This window comes from Mastacembelus armatus, chromosome 16 (assembly GCF_900324485.2).
Source record: "Mastacembelus armatus chromosome 16, fMasArm1.2, whole genome shotgun sequence".
NCBI lineage: Eukaryota > Metazoa > Chordata > Actinopteri > Synbranchiformes > Mastacembelidae > Mastacembelus > Mastacembelus armatus.
The window spans coordinates 991519-1010592 of NC_046648.1; the positions used below are offsets into that span (position 1 = coordinate 991519).

The 19074-nt window shown below is 41.2% G+C and overlaps 2 protein-coding genes across 4 annotated transcripts; one reads left to right on the forward strand and one right to left on the reverse strand.

Annotated features, from left to right (window-relative positions):
- The first annotated feature begins 1275 nt into the window (after nucleotides 1-1275).
- On the forward strand, nucleotides 1276-8308 carry nfkbid (nuclear factor of kappa light polypeptide gene enhancer in B-cells inhibitor, delta). Of its 2 annotated transcripts, none has more exons than XM_026294401.2 (12): nucleotides 1276-1591; nucleotides 3996-4132; nucleotides 4225-4255; nucleotides 4623-4813; nucleotides 4901-5097; nucleotides 5547-5652; nucleotides 5771-5917; nucleotides 6015-6066; nucleotides 6175-6332; nucleotides 6578-6694; nucleotides 6785-6949; nucleotides 7031-8308. In XM_026294401.2, exons 1-12 carry the CDS (start codon nucleotides 1576-1578, stop codon nucleotides 7100-7102), a joined length of 1389 nt encoding a protein of 462 aa, XP_026150186.1. In that variant the 5' UTR covers nucleotides 1276-1575; the 3' UTR covers nucleotides 7103-8308. The 2 variants fall into 2 exon arrangements, with proteins under 2 accessions (XP_026150186.1, XP_026150185.1); XM_026294400.2 differs by having other exon boundaries at nucleotides 1277-1591; nucleotides 4222-4255.
- Nucleotides 8309-11865: 3557 nt separating this feature from the next.
- LOC113122822 (FXYD domain-containing ion transport regulator 6-like) lies at nucleotides 11866-18554 on the reverse strand. Of its 2 annotated transcripts, XM_026294406.2 has the most exons (9): nucleotides 18333-18552; nucleotides 16652-16708; nucleotides 16487-16513; nucleotides 15382-15405; nucleotides 15150-15173; nucleotides 14111-14185; nucleotides 12806-12839; nucleotides 12234-12271; nucleotides 11866-12040 (listed from the first exon to the last, which is right to left on the reverse strand). In XM_026294406.2, exons 1-7 carry the CDS (start codon nucleotides 18346-18348, stop codon nucleotides 12808-12810), a joined length of 255 nt encoding a protein of 84 aa, XP_026150191.1. In that variant the 5' UTR covers nucleotides 18349-18552; the 3' UTR covers nucleotides 11866-12040; nucleotides 12234-12271; nucleotides 12806-12807. The 2 variants fall into 2 exon arrangements, with proteins under 2 accessions (XP_026150191.1, XP_026150192.1); XM_026294407.2 differs by lacking the exon at nucleotides 16487-16513 and having other exon boundaries at nucleotides 11867-12040; nucleotides 18333-18554.
- Between the last annotated feature and the right edge of the window lie 520 nt (nucleotides 18555-19074).

A 19074-nucleotide genomic window follows, 5' to 3' on the forward strand; every position in this document is an offset into this window, starting at 1 on the left:
ATTAGAAACTAGACAAAACCTGTAACACAGCAATTCAGTCTTATACATCACTGATACAACAATGTGGCACATTCTCCTTATTTCACTTTCTTTAAGGTTGAGTTTACTCTATTCGTCAGTTTCTGACATTTCAATATTGTTTATGTAGAAAACACTAAAATCTTAGTCACTTGGTAAAAACACAGTCATCATCATGTTCCAGTGTGATATTGTGTTTGTTTCTAATATGACACAGACATTCCTGTCAAGCTGTGCCCTAAAGATAAATTATATGTATATTCAGATCTATTAAAAACACAATCTGCTAAATAAACCAAACATTAAGCCCAGGTCCAAAAATTTAAACTGCCTGATACAGACAGACAATATAGTAATGAACAGCATTTCTACGCTTTGTAAATGAATCAATAATTTATCAATTAATATGGAAGAAAACACATTTTGACTTGTGATCAGTTAATAAACACATGATGGAGCTGAAACACTTATTAAGTCAAAATATTCATGACAGTGTGTAACTATATTTTCTTTCATTGGTAAAGAAAAAGCCTGATTAGTTTATTTATTGACTTTTTTCAAATAATGAATTAATCAATAATCAATCATTAAATGAATCCTACCACCTGTATTATTTTATACCTCTTTTCTATGTTACAGAAGGAAGAGCTTTGTTTTAGTTTGAGGATATATATACAGATATATATCTATGTATAGATATATATATGAAGTATTCTGTAAGTGGTAACTCTGGTTTCCTCCCACAGTCCAAAAACCTGTATGTCAGGTTGATTGGTGACTCTAAATTGCCCATAGGAGTGAGTGTGAGTGTGTGAGGTTGTTTGTCTCTATGTGGCCCTGTGATGGACTGGTGACCTGTCCAGGGTGGACCCCTGCCTTTCACCCAGAGAGAGCTGGGATAGGCTCCAGCAGATCCCTGGGACCCTGGCTTTCAGGAAAAAGCAGGTATAGAAGATGGATGGATGTAAGTGGTACACTGGAAGGGATTTTTAAAAAGTACTTCAAAACTGAACAAAAGTGCAGTTCTATAAATCAATCACTCGAATGTTTTTTCTTTCTCTCACAGTTACTATATATATATATATATATATGTTTTTGTCTATGATTATATAATTATATATATATATAATATACTTATAATTGACAAACACTAAAATAAATATTAAGATCTATGCTGCTACATACATGTGTGTATTTTGCCCTGAACAGTGTTTCTTGTCCTTCGTGTGAATACGATGTATTTCTAAGTGGTTTTCACGTTCTGGTATTTCAGTGACATGATGTCAATGATAGACTTTCCTCGTACACTTGTCATAGCAGTCGTGTTGTTCACATCGTGTTGTGCCCTCCCCTCTGGGGGCGGGTGCTGGGTCCTGGGGAACCACGTGCTCTGTGTGTACAAGCAGCAGCAGTAAGACAACAAGCCAGACACAGACTTCAGGCTACCAGAACATCACACGACACCTCGGACCCCTCCGGCTCTGGAAATCACTTCATCCCATTTTTCGAACAGATTGGTGACCGACAGGAAAACTTCAAAGTCAAACCGTTTCTGACATGCACTTTGATAAATGTGAGTATGTGCACTTTAAGTTGGTTGATTATGGCACTGTAGCAGATATCTTGTGTTTTCAATGGGTTTTTTGGGGCTAATGTTCAGTGACAGCTCAAACATTTTGAGCCACGTCATTTTGGACGATATACAACGATTTGCCAGTGTTTGAAAAACCATTACAATGAAGCTTTGGTGGTTTATTTCAATCTGACTCCTGTGTGTTTTAAACTATTGTCTACATACAGATCTAAAAGCTTGTGGCTGAATAGCTTTACTAACTATTGTTATTGATAGCAAGTCATTCTGCTGTGTGAGTAATACTTTCATGTACTTGCCTTTCTCTCGGTTTTCAGTGAATGAAAGCACAATTCAGATGAATCCAAGAGTCAGGCCATGATCTGGGGAAACCCTGATAAACATCCACCCTTCATTGCTTGTTTTCACTTCCCCTTTTTGATTAATGCCAGACAAGCAAGCTGTGTGACGTGACCACTTCATTTGCTTCGCTTAACTGTTTTTGTTTGTGCCTTCTTTGACACAGGCTCAAGTGGTGGTTACATATTTTGTCATGTGTACTGGGTCTGTGACACCACAATTTGAGGAAGCTGGCTCTGCACTGCTTCTTTCTTTCTCTCAGATCACAGCCAAAAGAGAAAGGTCGTCGGAATCCCCAGCCTCCCACGCACATGACTCAATGTCCAGGGGTTTCCACAACCATCATTTGAATATAGTGCAGAGTAGCCCCAAGCACCGTGGGAGTGGTTAGTGCGGGCATACATGGGCAGAGTATTGAAAAGCGATCACCTCAATTCAGGTGATTTCAGCAGATTAAGACGTGTGGGGCAAGTTCAGCTGCTGTTCAAAGCAGATTGTGTAGTTCGACACTGGAGTATTACGTCATCTGTGAAAAGGCCAAAGATGTCGTCGTGATATAAAGATCAAATGAGTCAGGATAGTAACACCTTGTGAACTTGAAAATGAAACTTGGTGGTATAGTGACATATACGGACTGATGTCGTATCCTGATAAAGTGACCTTTATTATGTAACGTGGGTACACTTCCCTTAAAGAACCAGGATTTGTTATTTGACAAAGGTTTTCAGGTCAAAATGAAATCACTACTGAGAAGAGAATCTAAACTGGTACGTTCGTGAGCTCATGTCTCTCTCCCATTGGTCAGAATTAGCATTTTTTTCCTTTCTTCAGGAGATACACCCTGTTTTGCATTTCGAGGGTGTGATTTACTACAGTACAGCAGTTAACGCAGAGGGAGTAAAACGAAAAAGAGAAATGAAAAGAACATGCTGCCCCCCCCACCACCCCCCTCCGTCCTGCTCTGCCTCCCAGACATGTAGGTGCAATATAAAGCACAAGGCAACTACACGTGTTGAGGTGACGTGCCAGTGACACACCAAAGGCAGGAAGATGTGGTTTGTCTTTCTGTCAGCGTAACGGAGCGAGACAGGAAGATGTCATAGAAAATAAGTAGTGGCAATCCCATGCTAAAGGTTTTCTGATTAATCTGGTTGGTTTGCATGGCCACATGCACTGTGTTCCTAATGGAGGAGGCTTTTGTCAGAGCTTTATCTTTGTACTTTTGGTTCCACATCAGACAGGGTGGAAATATCACTTTATCTTTCACGTGTGGGGTGAAGTTTTTGAGGAAACAACCTGTGTGGTCACATCATGTCAGCTGGAAACATCAGAATTCTGTTTTGTAATGTTTTTTCCTGTTTTTCTTATTTCCTTTACCTGTTCAGTGGAAATGGTACATTTCGTATGAGCAGGAGGGGAAAGGAGAAACTGTACTCATAGTATAATGGATTTGATATTGATGTTTGCACTTGAGACGAAACATGCCGCTGTGGAGAAAGTGAGCAGGCAGCAGTTTTTAATGATGTTGAGAATCTGATCAGCACTGCATTGCTCAAAATCAGTGATTTCGGCTGACACCATGAATTCTATCTCTATTTATGTTTATATGTATGTTTTCCATATTTAGCATTTAGGTTTGTTAAACTTTAGTCTCCATAAGCTCAAGCTGCTCCTGATGGGAGGATGCTGAAGAAGAACATATTCATGGATTAAATGATCCACAGAAAAATGATCAGAAACTTCTGTAATAATTGATCTCAATTCATTCTCTGGTTTTCTTGTTAATAAATCTTGTTTTATTCAGTAATAGATTATTATAAATGATAGATTATTGTTTCCTGAAGACATTTGAAGAAGTTGCTGTGATGAGCATTTTGGGCACAAACTTAATGAAATGAATAATGAATAATGAAAAATGTTTTAACTGCCTTAACTGTTTTATGTCCCAGCATTACTGATCAGACCTCAATCATTGTGGTTTATTCGTCACATGTGAACATAATATGATCCTTCTGGGGGTATTTATTTATTTGTATTTATTTTTCAGCGCCGAAGGAGAAGCCGTGTTGCACTCTGCCCACAGTTAAGAAACTCTTGGAGGAGAAGAGAAAGCGTGAGACGTCCTCTGCGCCCCCTTCCTGCTCTACCAACGGCCAGAGTCCCGTTCCTCCAAACACTGTCACAGTACGTCAACAACCACAGGAGCTCAGCATCTTACTGAATATTATATTATATCGTATTGTTGTTTAGATTTCTTTTTTCTCTCCTCTCAGCAGTTGTCCTCTTCAGAACCATTTACCTGTACAGGTAAGAGCTGGACACTTTTTGCACAACACCTGGATATGATATAAATAAGGACCGATTTAGAAAAAGAGCAAAACTAACAATGAATTTGTCCCACAAAGTATCACATGTTTGTGATTCTGACAATGAGCTGGGCTGTGTAGGTTATTAATGGTCCTGCTGCTGTACATGTTTGCGATTTGCTTATTATTCAGATTTACGTCTTTATTGAGAACAACTGGGCTGATGCTACAGATTATTATGGATTAAACCCTTAGGTGTTCTGGTATTTTAAGGCGTCAGTAACAAAAGTGTGGACTATCACCAGTCCCTCACTGATTATTTATCTGTAATTGCTCCTGACTGAACGACGCTGCTCTCTCCATCGTAGGTGCATCAAACAGCTACTCGGACATGGCAGTGAGCTACGAGCAGTGGACCTCAGCTTCAGAGTCTCCACTCAATTACTTCCCTACCTATCCAGGACTCAGCTATTCTCCAGGCTACAGCACACAAATGACGTCTGACTATGGCACACAGCAGCAGGTCCCAGGATTTGGAGATACAATGACTCAGACATATGTAAGAGAACTGATGCTGTCTTACTCTCTAAGTCCATAATTACCCCTTAGTGTTTGTCTTAAATTGTATTTACCTCCTTTTGAGCAGGAGTGCCCACAGTTGTCCCAGAGTGCCACGGTTGCAGATCCCAGTATGACGTCATCTTGGCCAGTTCTGAGCCACTGTCAGACCGCACAGGTCAGTTTTGGTTCGTCGGTGGATGCCACCAAACTGGAAGAGGCCAGGATGCTGCTTAGTGGGATGGACTACAGCAGAGCCACCGGGCAGGACGAGGACGGAGACACGTGAGTGACTGCATGTTAGTGAAAAAGACAAGAAGAAACCAGTAACTGGGAAATGTAGACTTTCTTATTTTTCTTTGAGATGATAGATTACAAGACCACAGTATGCACGCACACACGCACACACGCACACACACACACACACACACACACACAGACTATACCGACCTTTTAGATATTCAGCATAGATCATGAAAAGCACATTTTCTTCCTGTGTCAATGTGCATGTAATGATTCGCTTCCCTAAAAGCTTCAACTGCGGCCGTAAGGCAAACACTGGGAGCATTGTTGTCTGTTAGTCCTCGAAAGAGGTGACTCATGCTCGGTTATTAGAAACTCGAATAAAATGGAACAGAGATTTTAACTGTGAAACTCGATAGTGTGAGTTTTAGGGATTACCACATGATTTTCCAGCCTCATTTAGAACTTAATGTTTGTTCTCATTCTGTCAGGATCCTGCACATCTACACCGCCAAGGGGCTCCGGGAGTGTGCCTTTGCTGCTGCTGAGAGGCTGAGGGACATAGGGAAGCTGGATGCTAAAGAACATAAGGGAAAGGTATGAAAAAACAAAAATCACAAATCTTCCAAAGGAAGCAAACTATTATTTCTAGCTCTTCATCCTTTTTTTCTTAATTACAAAGAAACAGTTTTGTGTAATTAATGTACTTGCGCAGACTGCGCTGCTGGTGGCGGTGACAGCAAACCAGCCAGAGATTGTGCAAGATTTGCTGTCATTAGGAGCAGACATCAACTCCTGTGATGTTAAAGGACAAACAGCCCTTCACCTGGCTGCACACTATGGCTTCCCTGGGGTTCTGCAGGTAAAGTAATAGCAGGGCTGAATTATGAATGAATGACTGTCACAGCAGGTCAGAGAAGCCAGTTTTACTCTACCGACCTTTTTCGTTTGTTTTGCAGGCGATTTTGTCCAGCAGACCTGCTGTCAACCTGGAGGCCCGAAACTTTGAGGGTAAAGTTCATGTTCAACCAGTTTTGATGTGAATCAATAAGCAGCAGGGAAGTTAAACGTCTTTAACATCACTAGAGCCTTAAATTAAAGCCGTCTCCTTTGCCTCAGGTATGACTCCTCTGCACTGTGCAGCCATTTCTCACAGCGTCACCATGAAGGCCCTGTCTGCCACTGGGCTGGCAGATATGAGCCTTCAGACCAAGGCCATGGAGAAGCTTTCATGTGTGCAGATGCTGGTCACTGCAGGGGTGTCCCTGCTCAGTCAGGTAGTCTACAGCACCCCCCTTTTGTCTCACTAGCACATGATGGACAGGATGATAAACACTGACCTTTCAGTGCATTTACAGTTCATAGTGGAAGTGCCTGGGTTTTATATAACCATGATGAGGTCATAGGCACTCCCCCCCTCTCTCGCTTTTGTTTTCACTTTCTTGACACCTAAAGGTCTCGCTCTGACAGACTGGTTAGTTTCACTCTGTTTTGCCCATTTCTTCCAATTCTCCAATTCCAGGAAATCAAAAGTAACAAGACTGTGCTGCATTTGGCTGTAAAGGAGGGGAACGTTGATCTGGTGCGTTATCTGCTGAGGATTCCCCTGCCAAACATGAAGGACTTTGTCAACATGAAAGTGAGTCTCTAGCGCTGGAGTTCATGTATTCATTATGTATTCATGTGTCTACATACAAATGTTGTACCTTGTATTGTCCCTCGTCCACAGGCTCATGGCCACACAGCTTTACACATGGCAGCTGGTCTCCACGGTAACCCGCACCAGGAGGAGATCCTGCAGCTGCTGCTGAGCCGAGGAGCTGATCCCAGTATCCGCAACCTGGAGAACGACCAGCCGGCTCACCTGCTGCAGAGCGGCCTTCAGGGAGAGCAGGTGAGCCGCCAATCATTTTAACCACTTTGAGTCCGTCTGTTTCGGTTTTTCATCAAGACTAATTATCATCTGAATTTCTAGCTCAAGCTCATGCTGAAGAAACGAAGTGCTTCCTCACGACGACGTAACATGTCCTTGCAGGACCAGGAATGATTCAAATCAATTGTAATCTCCATTTGGAGGGAATGAGCCAAGGTTTCCTCTGTTTAGAAGGGGGATGTGCAGTTCATTGTTATGGGATTCTGGGAGTCTCTGGCCTATATTATTGTTAACAAACTAGTTTGGCATATTCATTTCTGGGTATAATTCACATTGGATTAGGCAAATGCTGCATATATGAATAAATCTTAAATGATTTGATCTGATTTAGCATCTGTAAAAACTCTAGTGCTTGATTTTTCTACAGGCAGGTTAAAGTATTCAGGTGTAGATCCATTTTAATGTATTGATTTTCTCAAATTGGATCATTTGGAAGCGAAGAGCAATGATGAGCGTTAGATACCGATCAAAATGTAGGAGTTACAGATTGTGCTGTAGAAAGAGAAGCACTATGTGTTTTCCTAACAGGCCACGCTCCCAGTTTTATGTTGATTTCTATGAAATCGTTACCATGACCTCCAGGACAATGTCCCTGAAACCCTGCTGACGCTCTCATCAAAACTCCCCATCACGACAGGTGGTCATATTGATACACTGAGTGATGGTTCTAATTTCAGTCAGCATGTCAACTTATGTTAAGAATGTGTGTTTAAAATGAGAATAATATAATGGATCATATAATTTAACATTGTCTCCGTATGCATCATACTTAGGTTTGTAACAACAGGTAGAATTTTCTGTGTGGAAAAGAGAAACTTTACTGTGTAAAACTATAATGTTTTTGAAACTGATGGTGACAAAGAATGTTTTTTCTTATCACAGAGACATTACACGGGTACAGCGACACATCGTCTGGTAAACTGTCCATTTTAGTCATGAGCAGTGAATACAAGTACAATAACACTGTATTTTAAAGCTCCATCTGATTGTTGGGTGATACAGCCACAGTCCCTCCTAAATGTGAGTACAGAAATTAGCAGGATGGAAAATACACCATCCCACTAGAAAGCCATGTCTACAGCAGTTATTTACACTCACGCTGAAAGGGTTTTTATTTTCAAGCGCTCTGATCTTTACTACAGTGAACTTCAGGAAAAGGTGATTCAGGTTTGGTTTTGATTGTTAGTCGACTTAGCAATAAGGTTTGAGCTGTCTCTCACCTATGTGTCATCTGTGTTACACACACTGTACATTCCTGTAAAGCAACAGAGACATTCTGGTACTATTTGGTTAGAATCAACAACCTAATTTCAGATTAGTAACTCTTCTTCTTCTCCTTTGGGCTGCTCCCTTCAGGGGTCGCCACAGCGAATCATCTGCCTCCATTCAACCCTATCCTCTGTATCCTCCTCACCCACACCAACTGTCCTCATGTCCTCCTTCAGATTACTAATCACACTGATAAAGTCAATGAGAGTAGAGACGACCTTTATTTGAAAGAGTGATCTCATTGTTTAGGTTGTACAGGTCATAACTGCAACACTTTGATGGAAAATAAAGCTAATGCTCACATCCAACCAACCGAACACTTTCAGACACATTTCCTCTATTGTGTTTCCAAAGCATTTTAAAAACTGCAATACATTACTGAATGTTGTTTTTTTCTTTTGTACCAAGGCACCGCGACATCATTTTTGGCATTTTGATTTTAAACACATACTATTTGTTCTATGATTTACTCATTACCCCATTTTCTGTGAAGATATTTATCATTGCTTCTTGGAAAACAGAAATAAAGTCAAATAAAGACCAGAATGTGTGTTGCCTGATTCATGCATGTGTTGGTTAGCGAACTACACTTCCAGGTCTTTATTGAGGAATCATGCTCTTATTGTTGCATCTGATCGACACAACACTCACACAGTTTGGATCAATCTATAGATGCATTAGACATTTTGAATTTCTCAGCATGATTCAATGGGAGACTTAATAAAACCAGGTCTGGACCCTGTTTATTGATCATCCAGATGACTGAGGTATGTTAGCCATAAGAGGACTGGCCATGATCAACTGAAGTGTGTGTGTGTGTGTGTGGGTGGGTGCCCTCTGCGTGGTTGCTGGGACGACTTCCTCTTTCTTTCAAATGTGCTATATTTTCTATACTGTTTGAGGAGGTACTGCAAAAGAAAGAAAAACCTCTTAGAGACAATAAGAGACAATGACCCGAAACAAGATCGTCCTGTGAAGTGAACTCACCTTCTGTCTTTGGAACTTGGGTACCAGAAGAGCTTGAGCTGCAAACAGACAAAAGGAATGAAATGAGTATTTGCATTTTCTTTAAACTCATCAACATGACTGAAGATCAAATATGGTTTTACAGCTTTGAAAACTGTGGCCACAACTTCAGCTTGAAGTGGCATTTGTTTAAGCTTATCAACTTTCAAGATTACAGGATCAAAAAACAGTTGAAGCCACAGGGTTCTGATGTTGGCTAATCCACACACGACTAAAGACCAAAATGCAGTTTTTGTCAGTGGCCCTAGTCTTTCTTCTTCTCTGGCCATACAAGCGGCATGCGATCAGTGCCCACACACTGCCAACACACCAGAGTGAGGTACATACATCATGCTCAAGAGCCAGCGCTAAGAATTTCAAAGCACAACCCACGTGTGATTTGTCACACAAGGTTCTGTGCAAACTCTTCACTGTGTTGGAAGTGTGTTTCAGGTTGTGTATGCAGAACAGGGAAGGGACAATCAAAGAAGTGGCATCCAGGGCAGAGGTAGGAAAAAGTGGGTGAAACTCAGAAACTCAACCTTAGTCAGTACTGAATAGAACAATACTGAAAAAAATTATATTTTCCACACTGGTTGGATATTCCCTTCAAGTCAAATTCATACAGCATGCACAGGCTGAGCTTTTCACATCTCTTACTTGGATGGGGATTTTACACATTTTGTGAATTTTTTACCTGTTTGAGGAATGATAGATTAGTTACAAAGGTAAAATTGTTCCTGTGTATGTCATGAAACCTCTGTATCAAAGGGAACTTACTCAGGGCTATTAAAATGCCAGAGACAAACATAATTATGGCCAGGATAACTCCTGTGGTCCGCAGGGTCTCATAATCTACAAGGGACAGAATCAGGTGGGACGTAACCAAACACAGTCACAGGAGTTTATGGTGACGTTAAGACAAACTGCAATATAAATCAAGTATTTGGTATGTTATACATGCTGCTTTAATCTGAGTAAATGGTGTCAATCTTACCATAATCAAAGTCACTTCTGTCTGGAATCACTGGATCTGCAAAGGAAAAGTCTTATCAGTTAAAGAGCAAACAGAAATAAAGATGATGAGCTCTGCACCAAGGACAAGCAATAAGCAGTAATGGGAGTTTCTCATCCAGCACAATGAACAGCAAGCTTTGCAGCTCTGCACATCTGCAGGCTTGGCTCCAACTCCTCAGGATTTTTTTTTTCCACTGAAAGGTGCTCAATGCAGCATCTTTAGTCAGCAGAAAAAAAACACTGTGAAAAACTGGGTTAGAAACCAGCGGCGGCATACAGGGGTATCAGCACAGCAGCCACCGAAAAAGTAAAGAGTATTTTTGTACAACAAAGAAATACAACGCTAACAGTGTGGGAAGTGAAGAAGTGTTGCAGCTCTAGCCTCTGCCAGACTGTTAGAATATCTGGGCGTCAATAATGCGGCGTGCATGTTGCTGAACCCTCAGTCCCAAGTGGCTGAGCTGGCAGTTTGTATTTCGACAGTTTTCCTTGTCACACAGAGACTGCTCAGCTTTCGAGAAACAGAAGCATTTTAAAGAATTGCTCATTTGTTCAGTGCCCTGGGGGGAATTTATTGAGCAATCTGTCCTACAACACTGACACAGTCTCCAGCAGTTAAATGCTGCAGCCTAATGCAATACACAGAGATAGATGAGAAAGTAAAGCATTTCCATGAAACTGTCTAAAAGAAATGACATCACAGAATCATCAGCTATAACTAATGAAGTAAATCTGCAGACTTATGTTACTCCTGTAAAAGAAGAAGCAACAACAAACCTTTGGTAGCCATGGCTGCACTGCAGAGATGTAGAAGAGCTCTGTCTCCCAGTAATTTAGCAGCTTGCTGGGTTGCAGTTTAAGACGCGTTCAGAAATGAGGTAGCCGCACAGAAAACCAGTGAACCTCCAGTTGAAGTTCAGCAGGAGCCCTCTGCTGGCCAAAACTAACGATGCATTCACAGTGCTGCAATCCAGGGGTATTCCCCATAGTTACAGATCTGTCAGGGTGTGGTGGGTCACCACGGTAGGCCAAAGTTAGAACAAACAGCTTATGTAATCTTACCATAACGTAGACGGGTTAACTGAACTATCTCCAACAAGTTAAGGAAGTAAATGTAGGGCGGCTGTTGGCAGGAGTTTATTACGTTTAAAGGAACACGTCTAAAGCAGAAGAACATGAACTTTCTCACTGTGGAAATGTGGGGCTGCATGTTCAAGATGCACCATTTTGTGTATCATGTGCTGCCTTTTGTGCAGTGAACCTGCTGCTCCAGGGAGAAAATAAAACCTGGGTATTGCAGCTTTTACCTTTGTGGAGGCAGCAACAGCTAAAATCTGCCAAAAACACTGATTTGTTAAAACTGTCTTTTTTTTTTTTAAAGAGCCTTCTCCACAATGCAGCACATAAATCACTCACTGTGCCTCTGCTGGTAGTTAGTACAGCAAGTGTAACTGACCTGCCTGCAGTGTCAGCAGAACCAGCAGTGCAGCAGAACCAGCAGTGCAGCAGAACCAGCAGTGCAGCAGAACCAGCAGTGCAGCAGAGTACTGGTGTTAGCTGGTCAATAAAGGTGCACGAAAGACAAACCCTTTCAAACATTTCTTTTATTGTGTTGCACTAATCTGAAAGTCACAAAAACATAAAAAAGATAAAAAAAACAGTAGCATTATGAAATTGGTGAAAGCTTCATGTGTTCATAGAGATTGTCCTCAGCTGTGATCATAGTTTCTGCTGCCACCAAAAAGGCTCCGGTCAGTAATGCTGTGGAAAGGAGAACATTTGATCAGTTCTGAACCCAAAGGAACATCCTTCAACTTTACTTTTGCGGAACACAGATGGTCCAAATGTGCACGGCTCCTTGACCCTGTGTCTATTAAGCTGTAAAAATTTGTGACTGCTGATTTGTGAAGACCTTTAATATTTATATTATCAGAGAAGAAAGAAAGATATTTACCCCTTGAGACATCTGATTCCACATCAGGACTCCAGGACCTTTGGAAAGTTACAGGTGAAGTTAATGAAACACTGAGATTTTACATAAAAACACACACACACACACACACACACACACACACACGCATTTACAAATGGACCTGTGAGACAAAATGAAAACACTGTGCTGTGCAGAAGTTTTAGTTTCTTATCCCACAACACCATCAGGTGTCTGACTGATCCCAGGTTCCCTGTGCAGGACAACAGGCCCATAAAGAACCCACTAGAGGCAAAAAGAACCAGGAGTCCTGCAGCAGAAGGTCTGCCCCCCCACAGAGCCTTGATCTGGACAGTGTGGAGTCAGTCTGGGGTCACATGAAGAGACAGAAACACTGGGACAGTCTGAATCTACAGAAGAACCGCAACAGCTTCTCCAAGGTTCTGCAAAGTACCTTTAGATTTGGTTCCCTTTACTGGCCTTTGGATGACGTTAACTGATGAATGAAAACTTATTTATATTAAAAACACCCCATTTATGGTTACACCTTTAGCACAGTACTGACATTTATTTATTTTGCCTGGTATTTAACTTACCATTAACTGCTCTTCGAACAGGTACATTTACGGCCTGTTTGGGGGAAAAAAGGACAAAGTGATTACACAAGTTCATGACAACCACTCTGCCAAAGGCATGCAAGAACGTCTACATGTCATTAGCCTAACTCTAGACTCCCCATGGTACTAAAGTAAAGTGCTCTAACCCTTGATACATACACAAATACAGTCTTGAGCTTCCTATATCAAAGCATGATATTACAGATATGTTCACAGCTCACCAGAATACACTGACGTTCATATTTGATATTCAAATACACCCTGAGCTTCTCTGAAAAACAGAAATCCACAAGACTCATAGCAGGGTTATAATGTAATAATGTAATAATGTGTAAAGCTTTGCCCAAGTGTTCGTTATTGCCACATGGTTCGTAAAGCATCATGTGAACTTTACAGTGTAGTTGGCACTGCCAGCTAAACCGATGGGAAATCCCACACCATGCTAGTGACCTACATTCTCTCCAGACTAAGAATAAAGCTGAATGCATCTCCAAAGAGAACATCCATCCTGTACTGACTCACTTTGACACTGGGAGGCGCCAGAGAAAATCGATTGCAATCAGTGATTTATTATTTTTTTTATTGCCAGACAATAATTTACCCAGGGTTTGCTCTTTTTATGTGCTGTAGCATTTGGTGTCACATGCAATTTCTCAAATATATGCTAAATTTGAAATACATAGAAAAAATGTCTTGTATTAACAATTGAAAACAAATTTGTTTCAATGCTAAAAAAAAAAAATACACATGTAGACTAAAATAAAACAATATAAGAAAATATAAATGTCTCTGATCCATCATATCCTGTTAATGGGTGACCTGACACGTGACTGCAGACCCAGTGCTGTGGATTTTGGCAGCACAATGACTCTGACAGTCTGTGCCACAGTTTACCAGAGAAATCTGACTTTCATCAGCAAGCTTTTATATTTCTGCAAACACACCACTCATGCTCATCAGCTCCATTCGTACAGAGCAATTAGGAAGCCGTAAATAAGCAGAGGGGAAGAGTTGAAGAGTGTGTGTGTGTGTCTGTGTGTGTGTGTGCCGCTGATTTTGGCTTCAGCGTGTGCTGAGAGGCAGCAGCAGGGACCTTGGAGGGGAACCGTGAGTGGGAAAAGGGATAATGCATAAAGGGCAAATTGTTGAGTGCTGAGATTGTGCAAGAAACAGCTTTGTGCCTTGCTACCCGAACTCTGAGAAAAACAGAGGCAGGCTTGTTTTACGATGACACTCTGGGTTACACGTGTGCTGTGCTGCTTAGGCCGGTGGTTATAAACTTACTGACAATGAGCACGATGCCCAGGATGAACAGTACCACTGCAAAAACCAGGCCACCGATTCTCAGAGATTCGTAATCTGAAACGGAAAAGTACTTAATATTACTTTCTGAAGTGTACAGTCGTTTTTAGTTACAAAACACCATGAAACACGATGGTGAAGATCAGCTCTGTGGTTGACTGTCATCATCAGACAGAAGAAAATACTGCAGAAGAAATCTAACCTGTACAATTACTGCACATGAAGAAAAAAGGCAGCAGTAACAGTGGGAGAGGAACTACTTCTTGTTATATATGGTGATAATCCCTGAGCCTTTTAACCATAATACTGACATCATCTACTGGAAGGTCTATTATTTATTATTATTTACATGCTTCAAGCATTAACTAGTCTAGTTAAACAACAAGACAGGAAATAGCTTAATTATGGCAAGAAAACACTAATCACAGGTCGTATATTTTTAATATTCGATTTAAAAAGTGAAGGAAACAAATAGAAATGATTTTAAAAAGGTTGTGTAGTGTAACGTGTCCTTCTCAGGCTGGTTAATGAATTGATTTTTAGAGGCCTGAGGAGACATAAATGCCTCAGACCTTTAGCAGGTAAAAGGTAAACAAGATAAAATAAACAAACTATTGTGCAACAGAAATACATGTTTTCTTTTCCTGTGTCTGTTGTTACTGTAACATGCTTCAGTGCTCTTCCAACAGGACCGAATAATTGACTGGAATGGAAGAAAAAGGGTACGGAGAACACCACTTAAAACTGAAGGATAACAACTACCACCCAATGGATGATTGATGGCGATTATTGGTAAATTCTCTCAGTAAATGTGAAGTCATTCTGTGCTCTCCGTGGTCACAGATGAACTTTAAGATCAGAGCTGCACCATAGCGGCCAGGATTAGAAGTGTGTGCTGTGGGACTCTCCCATGACGCTGGCCTTAGGGTCAAACTTTTCCATCATTCTGGAAAAAAACAAGGGGAAAATGCAAACTTGTCTCAAGCTCCCAGATGTTTGCTGTGCACAGGGGTCGACTCACCGTAATGAAAAGGACTGTCATAGTCTGACAGGAGAGAACAGAGAAAAGAAAGCACATGAGAGGCAGATTCACCCAATGACACAGTTCAGAGAGTCCACATGATAAACGACAGCAGTTTTACGGTCTCTGTCATTCACCGAGTCTTTGGTTTGGTGCCAGTATCAACTTATGTCAACTAAAATGAGCATGCAGATTATCTTAATTTGACTGTGTCTATTCAAACAGGACCCACCTTTGTCCTCATCTGCTGCTGAAGCTGTAGAAAAAGAAAAATATTAATAATCTTTACAAGACATTCACGTGCATGACAGCAGTATAAAAACAAATCGCTCTCCAGAAAGTTTCTACACTACCTTCAAACCCCAGCTTGTATTTAAGCAAAGAAATACCCTAAAATCCTAAAAATCTTTTGGATCACGAATTCAGCAGATGTTGCATCTGAATATTATGATCACAATCACAGTCGTGCTCTAATTTACAAATGTATTCATTGCATTAAAAAAAGAGTGCGACACTACTTTGTTCTCCCACAGCAGATGCATCGTATTGCTCTGATCTGGGATAATCTTTGTCTCATCATTGATGTGCCAAAGTACACAGCCTTCCTGCTGTGCCTTTTAAAACTTGCTGCAAGGCATACTATATTTGGTCACAAGCAAAATCACAGTTTCTCCCCTGTGGAATATTTCAAGAGCAGGCACTGCTTCCATAAACACCAGCATTCAGAGAGAACAATATAAGGTTGGAGTAGCACACTGTAGGTCCACTTCACATCATTACTGTCTTGATGTCTTAGTTGCCATTATGCATAAACTCCGATAACTGATGTTGAGCATAATAAAACGATCATCTCTACGTGTTGCTGCTGAAGCTTTTTATCATACTGGCACTGACAAGCCTTTGAAAACAAGGTCTGGCTCTAACCAATTTAACGTCAGTGACGATACCGTCCACCCCCTCTAGTGAAGGGAAATCTGCTTAACATCATGCACAACAGATGGCATGCAAAGCACACAGAGAAACCTCCGTTAACAATGGAAAACTTGGCAGCAGTCGGAATAAATGATTATTCCAACAGGAAACTATTCTGACATTGCTTTTTCTCACAGCAAAACAATGATGTCAAATGAAATGGAAAATATAAAATGTAAATTCTGCTGAAAATAGGAGCCTACTTTATGTATATAAGAGAATAAAAATAACATTTTACACGCCAGAAGGGATGCATGAGAAGCAGCCATACCAAGTAAGTGAGCTATGTAAACCAAAAAAATTCAGATTCAGGATTCTCAAAAGACCATGTTTTGTTAGTGACCACTCTATTGCAGAAAACTTACCAAACATTTCCCTGCCAAACGCTGATCCTGTTGTACAGACACATCAGCTTGTTTAGTATGGAGGGACTTAATAAAGCTATAGAAAGGCGAGGCAGCTGAGAAGCAACATGCACAGATCAGGAAACTTTTAAAACTGCAACACATTTATAAAAACAGGAAGCTCACCGAGTACAGGAGCCAGCCAGGAGCTGAATGCCACCAAAACCACACGCTCCATTATACCTGTCAATAAGAAACAGACATGAACCTTGTTAAAAAGTTGGCACATAAAATGTCCTAATTTGATTATGTAGTCAATGTTTTCTCATTTTGGGTAACTGTTAATTCCTGATGGCAACATACAGAAGTGACAGGAAATGAGTACTAGTTAGTTAATTTCTAGATCAGTAGATCAGACATGGCAGAAAATGTGTGTGTTCATGTGCATTAAACCGCAGTAATGTGATATTTTTAAAGGAGTACTGCAGCAGAAAGGATAATCACATTTAAAGCACCAGAGACTGAAATATACTGACATAAAGCGCCTTTATACATCAGGTAAGACCCTGATTTCATAGAACTTTTTTTTTTTTACTTTGGAAAGATCCAAACTTTAATTAGACCATTTCTGAAAGAGACACAAAGCTGCATCTTGGGTTGGCAGACATAAGATGGGTAAGGGAATAGGGTCTATTTCAGGCACAGCACCTCAGAAAATGGTTACTGGCAGTTGGGGGGAGCAAGGAAAGGCTGGTATTGAGTTGCATTTGATATTTGTTCAGTGGGTTTGGACTGGTTTTGGTGGGTCATCTAGTTAACACATACAGCATAAGCCTCCTGGGGAAGTGCATATACTATCTAGGACACGCTATGACACCTCCTCTACCCATATGTTTACAGACCAAGATTCCACAACCAGGCTGAAACTCTTGACTGGACAAGATGCAAAAGTCCACAATTTAAGGACAATGCATGACAAGTATATTGGTTGCAGGTTTGTCTCCTTCACAGCAACATAATAGCAATAAAATCCCAAGACATGACAAAATATAAAGAAGTCAAACATATAATGAAGGTAAAGCAGTTTTCTGCAGCTACAAACCACAGTAGCACTGAAAAACTTTGACACTTATTAGCAGAACCAAGGTTTCCCTTCGGGGTCCAAAGTGTTGCTTTGGATCTTTGTGAAGGTCTACAGCGAGGGGTGTCAACGTAAAGGCAGAGCAACAGGGTTAACAACAAAACCCTGTCTATCAGGTTTAATCAATGAAACACAGGGTGAGTTATTGGGAAATGTTGTTTGTTATATACTTCTAAAGGTGAAGAAATATGGAGTAGGAAAGAAGGCAAAAAGTAACTATTATTAATAACAGTAAAAATATTAGAGTCTGATTACCATAACCCGTTTAGCTGAAAGCAAACTGTACTGGATTACACTCAACATGAACTACACATACTGAGATTTCAGTTTCCCCCAAAATTGATCATTTCAAATTGTAACCTTTTCCCGTGTTCTCGCGACTTATCGCGATACAAAAAGAAGCACATACAGAACAAGCTGTTCGCTGCAGCGTTGACATAAAAAGCCACCCAAAGCTCACTGAGCTTCTCAGGTGGCGAAAATAGCAAAGACTTGGACGCAAACAGCACAGCACATGGTTTTGCATATATGAGCTGGGCACCGTGTAATTAGATGATCACATGCTTACACGAACATGGGGGGTGGGAAACCGGCTAGAAACTTCTCAAAGGCGAAAAGCGCTTGACAAAGGAACGTGCCTGAGGAGGCTGCAGCTCTGAGGAGTTTCAGATCTTTGAGGCAACAGAACAACAAAAGCTTCAGATGAGCATATTCTGATGAACTTACCGGGCACCGGTCTCATTTGAACTTTATGGGGGTTATTCCCGTCCCTGGTCTTGCCACAACTTTTTAATGTAGCTGAGAAAATCAAGTCTAAAGGCTAAAAAAGAGAAAACGTGTAATGATCAATAATGGATGATTCTGTGCTGCAGAGGTTCTTCGACACTCGTCTGCGACAAGGGAAGCTCGGTTCCTGCGTCTTGTCTCAGGAATGAGGGACATGGGGGTGGGGGTCAGGGTGGGCGGGGTGCTGGAGTGAACACCAGGCCACAGAAGAAGTTACTCCCAAAAAGGTCTCCACAGAGGTAAACAACACAAGGAGACAGACAGTAGCCCACAGTGCCACCGGCAGCAGCATGTTGGAATCAGGCTCGTCCCCCCACAGCCACATCTATTTGTGTCTATGAGACAAACGGAACCGAACAGTGAGCCCGTTGTACTGTGCTGTAACTCACAGGCAGTGAAAATGTGCTGGTGCACACTGGTGCACTTTCATGGCCAGAGCAGTTTTCTCTCAGCTATATGAAAACTGGCTTCGTGAGGTCTTTTCAACACCAAACTGCCAGATTTCCCAGCAGATGTGGAGCTGAGAGGACTAAGCTTTGAACGCACCACATTCTGACCCAATATGGTGAATACAGGCTATGAAGTCCAGTGTGTTTCCCATCTACTGTTGTGGTATGTTAGCTGTACATACCCCTGGATGTTTTTTACTGAACTTTTGTCTCTTCTTCATTACAACTAATCC